Source organism: Nematolebias whitei, chromosome 19, assembly GCF_014905685.2.
Source record: "Nematolebias whitei isolate Nwh7 chromosome 19, NemWhi1, whole genome shotgun sequence".
Lineage (NCBI taxonomy): Eukaryota > Metazoa > Chordata > Actinopteri > Cyprinodontiformes > Rivulidae > Nematolebias > Nematolebias whitei.
This window is the reverse complement of record NC_056516.1, coordinates 26,443,253-26,458,901: the sequence shown is the minus strand read 5'-3', so window position 1 is coordinate 26,458,901 and position 15,649 is coordinate 26,443,253. Positions and strand designations below refer to the sequence as shown.

General features: G+C 39.9%; 3 protein-coding genes across 3 annotated transcripts in view; 1 reads left to right on the top strand and 2 right to left on the bottom strand.

Moving 5' to 3' along the window:
* Positions 1-840, bottom strand: part of spag1a (sperm associated antigen 1a) — a 9,470-nt gene extending 8,630 nt beyond the window's left edge. The window contains exon 1 of the mRNA XM_037693325.1: positions 467-840. Within this exon, the coding sequence (XP_037549253.1) occupies positions 467-776 (310 nt within the window). The 5' untranslated portion in view covers positions 777-840. The remainder of the gene's footprint in view (positions 1-466) is intronic.
* Positions 841-3,936: 3,096 nt separating this feature from the next.
* Positions 3,937-5,636, bottom strand: polr2k (RNA polymerase II, I and III subunit K). The gene is made up of 4 exons (XM_037693324.1): positions 5,544-5,636; positions 5,245-5,314; positions 4,158-4,250; positions 3,937-4,031 (listed from the first exon to the last, which is right to left on the bottom strand). Exons 2-4 carry the CDS (start codon positions 5,306-5,308, stop codon positions 4,009-4,011), a joined length of 180 nt encoding a protein of 59 aa, XP_037549252.1. The 5' UTR covers positions 5,309-5,314; positions 5,544-5,636; the 3' UTR covers positions 3,937-4,008.
* A 300-nt stretch (positions 5,637-5,936) lies between these two features.
* Positions 5,937-12,714, top strand: stk3 (serine/threonine kinase 3 (STE20 homolog, yeast)). The gene is made up of 11 exons (XM_037693323.1): positions 5,937-6,097; positions 6,594-6,674; positions 6,786-6,914; positions 7,043-7,157; positions 7,264-7,428; positions 7,624-7,791; positions 7,907-8,044; positions 8,145-8,270; positions 8,409-8,607; positions 12,026-12,219; positions 12,306-12,714. The coding sequence occupies exons 1-11, from the start codon at positions 6,075-6,077 to the stop codon at positions 12,462-12,464; spliced, it is 1,497 nt and encodes a 498-aa protein (XP_037549251.1). The 5' UTR covers positions 5,937-6,074; the 3' UTR covers positions 12,465-12,714.
* Positions 12,715-15,649: the final 2,935 nt, after the last annotated feature.

Here is a 15,649-nt window from a genome sequence, read left to right as displayed (position 1 = left end):
TCAAAAGCCAAGCTAAAAGTAGCACATAGATAGCTAAATGCTAAAAAGTATCAAAAGCCTAGCTAAAAAGGTAAAAAGTAGAGCAAATCATAACCAAAATATCAAAAGGCTAAAAGTAGAGGGACGATAGCTGAAAGTAGCAAAGGTCTAGCTAAAAGGTAAAGTAGCAAAAGTCAACATAAGTTTAAAAAAGCTTGGTACAAGCTAAAAAAGCAAAATGCTAACTGAATGTTAAAAGAAGCTAACAGTAGCTTAAAGCGTAAAGTAGCATAAAAAGATAAAAGAGCAAGTTCCAAGATTTTGAAAGAGAGAGATCTCAGTGTATTTATATTAGACAGAAAATGTAAATAAAGTTATTCTGTCTCCTGAATGAGCTGGACAGTTTGGTACATGAGGTACAGTATTAAGAACATGAAACATGAGCACTGATGTTTTCTTGCTGATAAAGTGTTCCCATCTTCCCCACCTTCTTCAGCACATCCATCAAGAGCCTGGCTGTATTTCTCCAAGGCGTCTCCGAACTGTCCGTGTTTGAAGAGATGGTTCCCCTCGTTCTTGAGCCGGGCCAGGTGAGGAGGCAGCGCTCCTGCTGGGGCATCCAGGTAACTTGTGTCCACCGTGGGGCTGCTCCTCTCCGCTTCGCTCTTGTCTCCCTGGGTGCCATTAGCCACCTTCTGTCCCGGATCCCTCCGGAGGTCTTCCTTGCTACTTCCACCCCTAATCCTGGTCCAGCTCCCTCCTCCGTTACCCGGGGGTTTCTCCTGCGCGTTGCCCATGGCTGCACTCCCTCCGCAGTGCGCTCAGGCTGGTCCTCCCTCTCCTCCTGCCTCAGCTGCCGCTGCCTGAATGAGGATTTCTGCTGGACACGCCCCCAGTTTGAGGTACCGGAAGTGACGAGCCGTGCGAATGAGGTGGGCGGGGCCACAGATTTGCTGCAGAGCGTCACCTCAGAGCAGTACAGGTCCTTCTCAAAAAATTAGCATATTGTGATAAAGGTCATTATTTTCCATAATGTAATGATAAAAATGAAACTTTCATATATTTCAGATTCATTGCACACCAACTGAAATATTTCAGGTCTTTAATTGTTTTAATACTGATGATTATGGCATACAGCTCATGAAAACCCAAAATGCCTGTCCCAAAAAATTAGCATATTTCATCCCACCAATGAAAGACAAGTGTTTTTAATACAAAAAACGCCAACCTTCAAATAATCATGTTCAGTTATGCACTCAATACTTGGTCTGGAATCCTTTTGCATGAATGACTGCTTCAATGCGGCGTAGCATGGAGGCAATCAGCCTGTGGCACTGCTGAGGTGTTATGGAGGCCCAGGATGCTTCGATAGCGGCCTTAAGCTCATCCAGAGTGTTGGGTCTTGCGTCTCTCGACTTTCTCTTCACAATATCCCACAGGTTCTCTATGGGGTTCAGGTCAGGAGAGTTGGCAGGCCAATTGAGCACAGTAATACCATGGTCAGTAAACCATTTACCAGTGGTTTTGGCACCGTGAGCAGGTGCCATGTTGTGCTGAAAAATGAAATCTTCATCTCCATAAAGCTTTTCAGCAGATGGAAGCATGAAGTGCTCCAAAATATCCTGATAGCTAGCTGCATTGACCCTGCGCTTGATAAAACACAGTGGACCAACACCAGCAGCTGACATGGCACCCCAGACCATCACTGACTGTGGGTGCTTCACACTGGACTTCTGGCATTTTGGCATTTCCTTCTCCCCAGTCTTCCTCCAGACTCTGGCACCTTGATTTCTGAATGACATGCAAAATTTGCTTTCATCCGAAAAAAGTACTTTGGACCACTGAGCAACAGTCCAGTGCTGCTTCGCTGTAGCCCAGGTCAGGCGCTTCTGCCGCTGTTTCTGGTTCAAAAGTGGCTTGACCTGGGGAATGCAGCACCTGTAGCCCATTTCCTGCACACGCCTGTGCACGGTGGCTCTGGATGTTTCTACCCCAGACTCAGTCCACTGCTTCCGCAGGTCCCCCAAGGTCTGGAATCGGCCCTTCTCCACAATCCTCCTCAGGGTCCGGTCACCTCTTGTCGTTGTGCAGCGTTTTCTGCCACACTTTTCTCTTCCCACAGACTTCCCACTAAGGTGCCTTGATACAGCACTCTGGGAACAGCCTATTCGTTCAGCAATTTCTTTCTGTGTCTTACCCTCTTGCTTGGGGGTGTCAATGATGGCCTTCTGGACAGCAGTCAGGTCGGCAGTCTTACCCATGATTGCGGTTTTGAGTAATGAACAAGGCTGGGAGTTTTTAAAAGCCTCAGGAATCTTTTGCAGGTGTTTAGAGTTACGTTGTTGATTCAGATGGTTAGGTTAATAGCTTGTTTAGAGAACCTTTTCATGATATGCTAATTTTTTGGGACATGAATTTTGGGTTTTCATGAGCTGTATGCCATAATCATCAGTATTAAAACAATTAAAAACCTGAAACATTTAAGTTTATGTGCAATGAATCTGAAATATATGAGTTTCATTTTTATCATTACATTATGGAAAATAATGACCTTTATCACAATATGCTAATTTTTTTAGAAGGACCTGTATGTAGTTCAGCCGAGCTTTTACATCCTTAATAACTTTTTTGGCCTTTTCAGCAACTTTTTGTTCTTATATCAGCTTTTTTTCAGTTGCAAGATTTTTAGAAATTTATTCAGCCTCTCTGCCCATTTCAGCTTATTCTTCTAATTTCTGCTCTATTCAGCTTTCTCTGCACATTTTTGTTGCCTCCTGCTTTTATTTTCCTGCTTTCAGTAAACGTCAGCTGTTCAAATTCAGCTCGCTTGTACAGTTTAGAATTAAAACCTTTTCAGCCTGATTTCAACTTCAGCAGCTTTCAGCACAATTCATTCAGCAATAAGCATGCATGTTGCATTTCATAGCAAATTCAATGTTTCTGGTTATTTTTAGAGATTCTATAGATATGGAGACTTTACAAACAGAAATATATTAGCTTTTAAAACTGATTACCTTTTCATTTACACCATGCAGGTTTTAATAAGGTCTCTGTGATAAGTGTAGACATCTGTGTCAGAAAAATCAGCACCACCATCCTGGAAAAAGCTTGTTTTCATCAGGCAGATAATCAAATTTCTGCTGGTGTCTCTGTTAGTTATCAAAATATATTATGAACTCTTGGACAAGTTTTAATGAAACGTTCAGAAGGTAATGATTAGGTAAGGATCAGTGATCCATGCATGATTTCTATTCTGTAATAGAGCTGGCATGATATTTACAAGTCGTCACCAAAATGGCTACAGCTCGGTCATCTCTCAGCATCTTAAGACGATCTTGGTCTAAAACTCTGGCAGGAGGTGCAACAGGTGATATTACTTCCAGAAATGAAAATGTTTACTATTAAAAATTGATTTTTATAACCATAATGTTAATGTTTCTGAGTAATAAGTACCAAAGCATTCTGAGAGAATCTTATTAAAAACGGAACAATAATTTCAAAACATCCGTTTAGCTCGTTAGGCAGTAGGTGTAAAGGTCTACGTATACAGCAAAATATAAAAATACTTTTTTTTTTTTACATATATTTATACTTGCTTATTTAAAATGCTTTATTCTCAGCTTTTTTAGATGACTTCTATACAGTATAGAACTTGTGTGTAAATTGTTTGGTAATCTATGGACATAGCAACATTTACGAGCAAAAAAAAGTTACTTTCAGAGACCATCATTGTTAACTAGAGCATAAAAAATATATATAATTTCACACCAATCTACACTAAAAAGAACCAGATTAGTGTTGTTAACCTAAAATGCTTGAACGAAACCACTGAACCAGGAACAGGAAAAAAAGTGCACAAGACTGGAGAAATAATGAATCAATCTTTAGTAAAACAAAGAGTATCTCTGTTGACATAAAAATGAGCAATTCTGAAAGATGAATTTTCAATGTCTGTTTATTTACATGGTCAAAGGCTACAAAAATAATAATTAAAAAACAGCTAAAGACAAAAATCTGCAGCTCTCCTCTTCATCGTGCATCAAAAACGACCACTGGGATCAAAGAGTCAAGGAAATATATGGACAGTACATCAAATTCATTCAAATGAAGTAAAAAAAAAAAACCTGTGAACTTGTACAAGAGTCCTCTCATACAATCACACACACACAAAAGGATACATCTCTTCGTTCTCTTCTTGTACATGATTCTGTAGCCACACTCTCTGCATCGGATCGGGTCACGTGCCTTAATTTCATTTTCAGTGTGACATTCTGGAAGAAAGAACAGAAACTAGTGACACATCATTCTACATGCCCTTAGCAGAGCTGTATGCACCATATAACTATAAAATTAATGCAAAATATATTAAAAAAATGGACTCAAATGATCAATTAAATGCCTTTTAAAAATAATACATTATTATCAGTACTAGTAAAATACCGTCAAACCATGGCAACGTTTTAAGACATTCACTAGAGACTTTGTTACTTTCATTTTTTTAATCACTGGTTTTGAATTATTACGGCACTTGTTCTGTTGCCCCAGACATTAACACTTATATGAAAGGACGAGCTTCATAAAACACATTACGGTAAATCCTACAGCCTGCTTTTTGTATACACAAATATTTTAAATTCTGCAAATAATAAGGTTATACCTTTCTTCCAAACCTCATCTACCAAGGGCACCAACCTCTCATCTTAAAATACAAATTATGAACACTTTTGACATCAGCATCCGTCACCTTTTGCCAAAGTGGTATTTATTAATACTAATCTACCATATACTTTTAGTTATTCGTTTGTAATTAATACCCAAAACGTTTGCGCAAGTTCACTCATTGTGGGGACCTCTGAAGGGAACAGCCAAAAGTAAAACAAGTTTTTAATTAATACCCAAATCCAAACTTATTAAACTAGACTACTGCAGAACTTTGTGTGTGTGTGTGTGTGGGGGGGGGGGGGGAATAAATAATCATGTATTGTATTCACTGTTGTCATTTTTCTTTGAATACAAGGTTTAGAAATACTTTTGCCACGGTATTTAATAAAAAGATAGTACACATAGTAAACATTCTACATTTGTATTTGAAAATAGACATATTATGAGTGTAATAAGCCCCAAGAGATACTACCATATATACAACCAAGTGGTGTTGTGTTTACAAAGAATTATTTAAAGTAACACATACTAAAAATTATATCAATAATGGTACAATGTGCTAGCCCTGATTGTTGCATTTACATTAGCAACATTTCGTCTTACCTCCACAAATGTAGATCATAGGTTGCTGCTTGGGCGGCTGCTGTATGTCTTTCTGTGCATCCATTTTATCCTATAAAAACGGAGAGGAAAGTGGTAAGACTATCAAATAAACTTCGGCTTTACATAAAATGTCATTAGCGTGTGGCGCTAACCGAAGCATGAGAGTAAATGCCGACATTAGCTTTAGCCTAGCTACCAACAAAACCGTCACTCGTATAAAACAAATCGTAATTAAACAAGGACAAACATGAAACTATAAAAAAAAGATATAAAGCACATATTTAGAATATTAAACTCACACTTTTTACTGTAATTTGTAACTAATTGATGTTATTTCCACGCTCCAGTTTTGTTTTCTGCACATGCGTACAACTTCTTCTTCTTCTTTAGAATGTAGCGACGGTTTGCGATTGCGAACAGTTCTATTGCTTTACCGCCACCTTCTGGTAGTCCTGAGCGCTGCAGCCCCCTCGTACTTAAATTCTTACATCTTTAAATATCAAACAATCATCCACTTTAAATCCCACCTTTTATATATGACAGTAACGATATTGTGAAGTCTTAAGAAGTTGAGATTACCCAAAACAACTTCTGAAAACTTAGTTGGTACTGGTGTTGTTTGGCACTCCTTCCAATAGGAGGCGATGTTGCCCCACTGAAAGCGCAAGACGCGTCCGTCATCTGACGAACTCCTCCTTCAGCTGGCCCTCCACTAGTTTTTGACAACAACGACTCTGCCGACAATGTCCACATCGTGACTATCTCTGACAAAAGCGCGCTCCCCATTTGTTTCATAGTTTGGTGTGCTTTTATTTCCAAGTTCGTGCATTATGGAGCCGTCCGCGCCCAAAAGGTTTGTGAACATCTGAGTGCCTTAAAACCTGCCTGCTAAAGGCTAATGAAGGCGGTAGCTCGTGAGCTAATGCTAAGCTAATTTAGTTCTCACAAACTTTCCGCAGACCGAAACGACAAAATAAAAGACGAGTAAACAACAAACCCCACGTTAAAAACCTTTAATGGGTTTCAGATTTATTTATAGCTAGGAAGTTTTAGACTTTTACGTCGTTATAGATAATTTCATCTGAATGCATTTAAATCATTTAGTTGTTTCAGGCTCATTTTTGAAGATGAATGACGTTTCAGTGGCTGCTTTTTAGCTACATGAAGCCATCTTTACTCGTTTTGTATAAAATAACCAGTGATTTCATATTAAAAAGTTCGTTTTTGCGAAAGACAATCCCCATCAGAGGACTTCGAGGATGAATGAAAATACCACAGAGAATCTGAAAGTGTATACTTTTTATTATAAAAGGCAAACTGTATTAATTGTACACTACTTTGCTTTACAGCAAGCTGAAAAAGCTGAGCGAGGACAGCTTAACCAAGCAGCCAGAGGAAGTGTTTGATGTTCTGGAGAAACTCGGAGAAGGGTAAAAATGTATTTCCCAGTTTAACTAACCTCCATTTTCACATCTGACTCTTGTGTAATGCATTGTTTTCTTACTTGTTTGTTAAAAATTCATTATTTGGTGTGTGTTTAGCTCATATGGCAGTGTTTTTAAAGCCATCCACAAAGAGTCTGGTCAGGTTGTGGCTATCAAGCAGGTTCCTGTGGAGTCTGATCTGCAAGAAATCATCAAGGAGATCTCCATCATGCAGCAGTGTGACAGGTGGGGAGACAGCATCACTCTCTTTAAACCATGTTTGTTGATTCAGTTAAATCTAAACCAGTATGAGGTTTTTGTTCAGCTGGCTCTGAAGGGTTATTTCTCATTCTGAGGATTGTTTTTGCTCATAGTCCTTATGTAGTAAAGTACTACGGCAGCTACTTCAAGAATACAGACCTGTGGATTGTTATGGAGTACTGTGGAGCCGGCTCTGTTTCTGACATCATAAGGCTGCGAAACAAAACGGTGCGTGCTTACTAAAAGTTTCAGTGGTGGGTGTGTTTATCTCTTTCAACCATCTTTGTGTTTTTTTATTTATTTTTTTATTTTGTGGTTTTACTCTCACCCCCAGCTGACAGAAGACGAGATTGCCACCATCTTGAAGTCAACATTGAAGGGTCTTGAATACCTTCACTTCATGAGAAAGATCCATCGTGACATCAAGGCAGGAAACATCCTTCTCAACACAGAGGGCCACGCCAAACTGGCAGACTTTGGAGTCGCAGGACAGTTAACGGTAGGACTCAGGCTAGATGTTTGCAAGAAAAGTCAATTGATATAAATGTTGTATTGAGATGTGTTCTTAAACTACAAAGAAGTTTTAGCTCGGTTCAGCCAAGTTTACAACCAAACGGAAGCAGTTGTTTCCTCTGATGTCCATAAACCAAGCTCGTTCACTAAGCTAATGATAGTAGGTGTTTTTCTTCAAAAGGACACAATGGCTAAAAGAAACACTGTGATTGGTACACCGTTCTGGATGGCCCCAGAGGTGATCCAGGAGATTGGCTACAACTGCGTAGCAGACATCTGGTCCCTGGGCATCACATCCATAGAAATGGCCGAGGGCAAACCTCCCTACGCTGACATCCATCCTATGAGGGTGAGTGTTATTAATGTGTTTTTGAAGTGAGTGCTTGAATGCAGTTGTTTGGGTAAAGGTTTGAATTTATAACAAATGTGACACTTTTATTTTTGTCTATCCTGATTTCCTACAGGCCATCTTTATGATCCCCACCAACCCTCCTCCTACGTTCAGGAAACCGGAGCTTTGGTCAGATGAATTCACAGATTTTGTCAAGAAGTGTTTGGTGAAGAACCCCGAGCAGAGAGCAACTGCCACACAGCTCCTACAGGTTGGAGCAAGAACATCTAAACGCGTCTCATACAGGCCTGGTTGAAAGGTATTTAAACACTATTCTGAAATAATATTGTTTTCCTTATGTGAAAACGCAGCATCCATTCATCAACCTTGCCAAGCCAGTCACAATCCTGAGAGATCTGATCACTGAAGCCATGGAGATGAAAGCCAAGAGACAGCAGGAGCAGCAGAGAGAGCTGGAGGAGGAGGACGACAACTCTGTAAGCACACAAGATGTCGCCTATGAATTTCCTGTAAAATGGTTCATTTGTTCATTCAACCGTTATTTAGACAGTTAAATCCCATTGAGCCTCATCTGATGGTGAGACGTTTGTTCTGCATGTGTACGTTTCATACAGGAGGAGGAGACAGAGGTGGACTCTCACACCATGGTAAAGACGGGACAGGAGGGTGCCGGGACCATGCGAGCCACCAGCACCATGAGCGACGGGGCGCAGACCATGATCGAGCACAGCACCATGCTGGAGTCTGACCTGGGCACTATGGTCATCAACAGTGATGATGAAAATGAGGAAGACGACCAAGGATCAATGAGAAGTGAGCACCCGTCTTCAATCAAAAATTTAACATTTAAAAGGTTTAACTGCAGCTAAACTGAAACCCCTTCAGATTAAATCTGTTTTCTCTGAGATAAACGTAGGACTCGTGCTTTAAAATAGTCCTAAGCTCATTTTGTAAGCTGTTCCTCAACGTTAACATGTAGCTTTCTGCGTGTTCGGCTAGCATGCACGCTACACAAAATGATTAACAGCAGTTTAACCCTGGTTGATGATGATCAACTCGAGATTTAGGTTAGCTTGAACTGAAAAAAAAACCCCAACTGGCATAGAGTTGCTTTACAAAGAGGAAGAGTAAAAATATAACCCACCGTGCACGTTTAAACACAGCTTGTGACTGCTGACACAACAAACACGCTCTCCGACACCAGTCTCTTGGGTTTTTTTTTTGTTTCGTTTTCACTTCACTATAATGCAGCTGTCTGTCTGCTGTGACCTTTTTGTTTTCCCGAGGCGAAACAAGCTAACGGTGCAAAAAAGTAGCTGACATCTGCAACCGATGATTTCATATTCAAAGTGGTTGGTGGCAGCTACATTTAGATGCACGTCTGTAAATTTGTGCATATTAACACACGATCAAGCTGAACTTGGCACTTTAAGTTGGTTTGTTTTAATCAGACATTAATTCGAAGGATTTCCTTTAAAACAAGAATAATTAAGTTATAATATTTATTCGATTGTCTTCATAGCTTAAAATAAATTAATTTCTGAAGGAGCCATTTTGCGCTGATATAAATCCTATCTTTATCCTCCACAGCATCATCTGATAAACAGCATTTCATAATAGTTTGAGCAACTTTACTATGATTTTGTTAGTGTTTCTGTGTAGTATGATCACTTTGAAATAAAAAAGAAAGCAACAGAATGCATCAAATGTGCTGGTTGCTTTTTCTGTTCTTTTGGAAGTGGCATGGCAGGCAGAGGCTCACTTTATTCATTCAACCTTTATTTAGACAGGTTAATCCCATTGAGCCCCGAGGACTCATTTACAAGAGAAACCTGATTTCAACAAAGAATAATGACAACAATGGACAACAGCGACAACAATAAATGGTTATAAAAAGTCATACAAATTATTATTATTTTTTTACAAATACTTTAAATTTAGACACTTTGAGACGCTCAAACTGCGCTGACAAATTGAACAAGGAAGTATGGTTCGAGTGCTTTTTTAGCAAATACTCAAACAAACGTGTGTTTCTTCCAGCCAAAGTGCACGCAAACAGAGCATAAAGGCTTAAGCGTCAAAATGCTTACAGAAAAATACTTTTTTAAAATATAAAATAATCAAAGGCATAAAATAACTTGGGATTAAACAAAAATTGCATGTCATTCAATCTAAATACCTAAATTTGAAAATGCTAAATTACATTCTTAAAACAACAGGAATGATGAAGGTTAGTGATCAGCATGTGGAATGAAGCTGTTCATTCTTCTTACTCTTTTTTATGATAACGTCAAATTAAATACTTTGTATGACAGATCACTATCAAACAGCACGACTGCTTAGTGGTTAGCATTGTTGACTCACAGCAAGAAGGTCCTGGGTTCAATCCCCAGTTTGTACTGGTTTGTACTGAGGTGCTGGCAGACATCTTTAACACCTCACTTACCCTGGAGACAGTTCCCACCTGCCTGAAGACTGCCACCATCATCCCAGTCCCAAAAAGCTCTACAGTGACTGGTCTGAATGACTATCGGCCAGTGGCCCTCACCCCGATAGTCGCTAAATGCTTCGAAAAACTGGTCATGACTCGCATCAAAACAACCATCGACATCAACGAGGACCCTCATCAGTACGCATACCGTGAGAACCGATCAACAGAGGATGCAATCTCCTCTGTGGTCCACACTGCACTCAACCACCTGGAGCAGAAAAACTCTTACGTCCGTATGCTCTTTGTGGACTTCACATCCGCCTTCAACACCATGATCCCCCAAACCCTGATGGACAAACTATCCACACTAGGACTAAGCCCCTCCATCTGCAACTGGGTACTAGACTTTTTAACAAACAGACCACAGTTAGTGAGGATCCACAACCTCTCGTCCTCCACCATAACCCTCAGCACTGGCTCTCCTCAGGGATGTGTGTTGAGCCCCCTTCTGTTTACTCTGCTCACATATGATTGTGCAGCTACCCATCCAGGCTGTCACACATTGTAAAGTTTGCAGATGATACAGCGGTGGTGGGATGCATCACAAACAATGATGAGTCCAGCTACAGGCAAGAGGTGGAACACCTGGAGAGCTGGTGCAGAGAGAATAACCTTCACATCAATGTGAAGAAGACAAAGGAGATGATTGTGGACTTCAGAAGGAACAAAAACACCTACACCCCCCTGAACATAAGAGGATCTGCGGTGGAAGTGGTCTCCAGCTACAAGTACTTGGGTGTACACATGAATGACAACCTCAGCTGGAGCAACAACACCACCAGCCTGATCAAGAAAGCTCATCAGAGACTCTACTTCCTCAGACGGCTGAGGCGAGCTGGTCTGGGAAGCTCAGTCCTCACCTCCTTCTACAGGTGTGCAGTGGAGAGCATCCTGTGCTCGAGCATCAATGTGTGGCATGGAGGCTGCACAGCTGCAGAAAGAAAAGCTTTACAGAGAGTGGTGAAGGCTGCACAGAAATCTGTTGGAATCAGTCTCCCCACCATCACAGACATCTACACCTCCAGATGCAGGAAGAGGGCCACCTGCATCATGAAGGACCCCACCCACCCAGCACACACACTTTTTGCCCCACTCCCCTCAGGAAGGAGGTTAAGGAGCATTAAGTGTAGAACCACTAGACTGAGGAACAGCTTCTACCCTGAGGCTGTTAGACTCATGAATCTCTAACTAGAATAATCACTGTGAAAAACCATATCATGTTGCTGCTGATCTGTTTCATGTTGCTGCTGATCTGTTTCATGTTGCTGCTGATCTGTTTCAATGTTGATGTGTTCATGCGTGCACATCTGCTCACAGACTCATGTTCATGTTTGTGCTGATGTTCAATGTTTTATGTTATGAGTGCTTAGTGTATATTTAGTTGATGTTTTTCTTAGTTCATATCTTAGATGTTATTACTGTTTTTCTTATACATTTTATTGTTGGATGTAACTGGGACCCTGTGTACATAATTTCGCTCCACCACATGTACCACATGAGGTGCGAATGACAATAAAGAAACTCTGACTCTCTGACTCTTTTGTGGGGTTTGCATGTCCTCATGAAGTTTTTTTGGGGTACTCTGGTTTCCTTCCACTGTCCAAAAACATGCGTGTTTGGCTGGAACTTACCCTAAAGGAAAATAATAATAAAGCTAGAAAAATGCCAGCACTTCTGCTAAAAATTAAAAAACTGTGTGTGAGGTAAGATGTGACATTAGTGCCTCTTCCTCCTTCGCAGGGCACGCCACCTCCCAGCAGCCTATCCGTCCGTCCTTCATGGATTATTTTGATAAGCAGGACTCCAACAAGGCGGCCCAGCAGCAGGAGAACTACAACCACAACCAGCCGAAGGAGCAGCCCGGCTACCACATCCAGTCTAAAAATGTCTTCCCTGACAACTGGAAGGTTCCTCAAGACGGAGACTTTGACTTTGTGAGTGTCCGAGTGGAAACTTTAGGCAGGAGCAGTGTGCTTCGCGTTGAGTCATCACTCTGGTTCTTGTTTGTGTTTCCTCTCAGTTGAAGAATCTGGACTTTGAGGAGCTGCAGTTGCGCCTGAGCGCCTTGGATCCGATGATGGAGCGGGAGATCGAGGAGCTCAGGCAGCGCTACACTGCCAAAAGGCAGCCCATCCTGGACGCAATGGATGCCAAGAAGAGGCGACAACAGAACTTCTAGGTGTTGCTCCCATCAGCACCGCTCCTGTTTTAGGTCTCCACAACCAGCATGGAACGTAACGTCCCAGAGACTGAAGGGAGAATAAAAAGACCGCCATATTGTTGCTAATGGAAGCCCCGTACTGTCCCAACTACTCGCTGATCTCTGAATGAAGTTACACGCTTTCTTTCCTGGGTGGTGTTTGTTCAGCTCCAGGATGTTTATTTTTCCTTCCTCTTCAAGTTAATTTCTAATGAGCGCTTCTCAGATTGTGGCCAAAAGGAGAAGCAGCTCAGTGGTCATTAGACGACTGAAAGTATCACAAAGAGTTTCCTGTTTTCTCAGCGAGGCGTCGCGTCTTGCCGTGCGCACGCTGGGAGTTGACATCAGCACGTGAGGAAGTCGATCCTCCAGCAGATCCAGCTGCAAAAACGCAGCAGATTTATTGAAGTGAACTCTTTTTTTTTTTTTTTTTTTCTCCTTTAAGATTGTTTTCTTTAAATGTAAATATATTACAGAGCCTAGTTTGGAAATAACCTGTGGAGGTTCATCCATGACCAAAGACAATCAAAATGATGTTGAGAATGCCTTAAAATCTTTGAAGCCTAGTTTTCAAAATAAGCAATGTAAAAAAAAAAAAATAAACCAACCAAGACACCGGAGGTGTTTTTTCCACACTTGAGGAGGAGGTAAAGGAGAAATATCAAATCTGGGAATGTGGAGTGGTAAAGAGCAGCTCGTGTTTTCACCTTTCTGATCTTTTATTTTCCACACACAGATCTTACATGCACATCTCAAAAATTAAAATATGAAAAAGTTCCTTTATTTGTCAATGATTTTAGAAAGTGAAACTCCTCTTTCACAAGCTTTATGGAGATGCTGATTTCATTTTCCAGCAGGACTCTTGCTCCTGCTCACACTGACAAAAGTACCGAAAGCTGGCTGTGGAATATTCTACTTTTATAAGATTTGAACTTTGTTTTTTCATTGTTTGTAAGACTTAATCATCAAAATTACAAGAAATATAGGCTTGAAATATTTCTCTAATGAATATATGTAATAAATGAGTTTCACCTTCTGAGATGATCCCAAAAAATTGAACTTTTTCTCGTTCTAATGTTTTGAGATGCTCCTGTAGAGCCTCTCCGGGTCACGTTCACCCGCTTCTTTTCATGCATTAAAAGGTTTGAGCCCAGTGGTCCAGAAGTTTTGGATTTAACTTTAAAGGGATTGCACAGAGTTGTATTACCAAAAAAAAAAGAAAGAAATCTTTATCTCTGCATGATTGTATTCAAAAATTATCCAACAACTGAAGGAAAAAAAAATCAGTTCTTTGTTGCTCTAATTTATGATTGACACTGTTTTGAACAAAAAGCAGAGACTCAGAGAACAGTTGGGTTTACGTTATATATATAACAGTTTTATTTGGTGATGAAAAGAGATGATGCAATATGAAATCTGCATCAGCTGCACGTATAACTTAATGACAGGCCTAAATTATTATTTTTGCTGCATTAAAAAAAAAATTTGTTTCCCTTCAGCTTGTAGTTTTCAGCAATAACATGACAATTATTTGTAGTCCTCAACATTTTGCATTTTGATATTAAAGCAATGAAGGTGTACTGCTTTATTAAAGAACTGCCTCTATCGGCACATGCAACGATCAGGAAATGAAAAATGCAGTGGCTGTGGATTGTTTTTTGCTTTTTTTGCAAGGAAATTGTTCAAAAACTGTACAAACCTTTATGTTAGGGACCACTGAAATGTTATTTACTGTAAAATGCATAGAAATGTCACCGATTTCACAATATTAAAGAGGAATTATTTTTTTCTAATCATGAAACATCAAAACTACAGATCTGTATGGTTAGTTCAAAACTATAGCTGTTAACTTATTAGACACTGCTGTGGCTTCACTTTAGTGTTTATTTGTGTTAATTATCTGAATGATTTAATCCCTGTCTTAATATCAAGCTCTTACAGTTTGTATGCAGGTTTTTATTATATATAAGAATACTTTTGTTTTTAATAAACAGACTTGTTATAATATCTGGGGGGTTTTTCTGAAGGAGAGTGAAGTTAAGTAGATCATATCTGGTTTTATTTTTACATATTAACATAACCAGAACCTCAGGCAGGATTATTATCATTATTATGCTGTTTAATACAGTTTTTGCTTATTCTTTTAGTGACACTAAATATTGTGGCTGTTGGCACTTGTTGCTGAACAGATCTGTTGATTTCTCTCTTTAGACTATGCATGGTTTCTTTTTAGTGTAATGCTGTTCTAGTACCTGCACAGAAAATAAAACTATTCATATAGGAAATTGATTTTGTTTTGCTTTTAATTAAAAAAAAAACTTCGTAAATCCAAATAAGAAATTGTACAGCTTTTTGTTACTTCATGTGCACATTTGACTTTTTTCCACATTATAGCAGCTTGGGATGTAAAGTGGAATGTAAACATTAAAATGTTTATTATGTATTTGTATGACGTGTAATAAATAGTAAAAATAATGGTAATACTTTACAATAAGGTACAAAAAAATTGCATAAATGCAAGAGAACGCCTAAGGAACGAATCAGGAACAAATCAGGAGCTAATGGGTAGTTAACCAGTACTTACTGGGGAACACACAGCCAAGCCTTATTATAGGGGAGTACTGGTTTGTTACCACAGAAACAGGAGAAATTCTCCATGCGGGTTCTGAACAGCCTTTGTTCTTCCTTTGCTGAAGGGAGGTGACCTCACTGAACAACTATCGACCAATCTCTAAACTCTGCATTTTAGCCAAGGTTTTAGAAAAACTGATAAACTCTCAAATCAAAAATTACCTGGACTCATTTAACATCTTACCTCTCCATCAATCTGGTTTCAGGAAACAACACAGCACAACCACTGCTTCACTGAAGGTTCTTAATGACGTCGTTGAAGCACTGGATGCTAAGGATTATTGTGCTGCACTTTTCTTAGACCTGTCTAAAGCTTTTGATACTGTGGATCATAACATCTTGTGTCATAAACTCTCAGAAATCGGTTTCTCAGAACACACCATTGGTTGGTTCTCTAACTATCTCTCAGACCAGAGGCAATGTGTTCAACATAATGGTACTTCCTCCAGTTATTTAACAGTCAACAATGGTGTACCACAAGGCTCAGTCTTAGGACCCACCCTTTTTACAATCTACATAGGTAATGTAGGTCA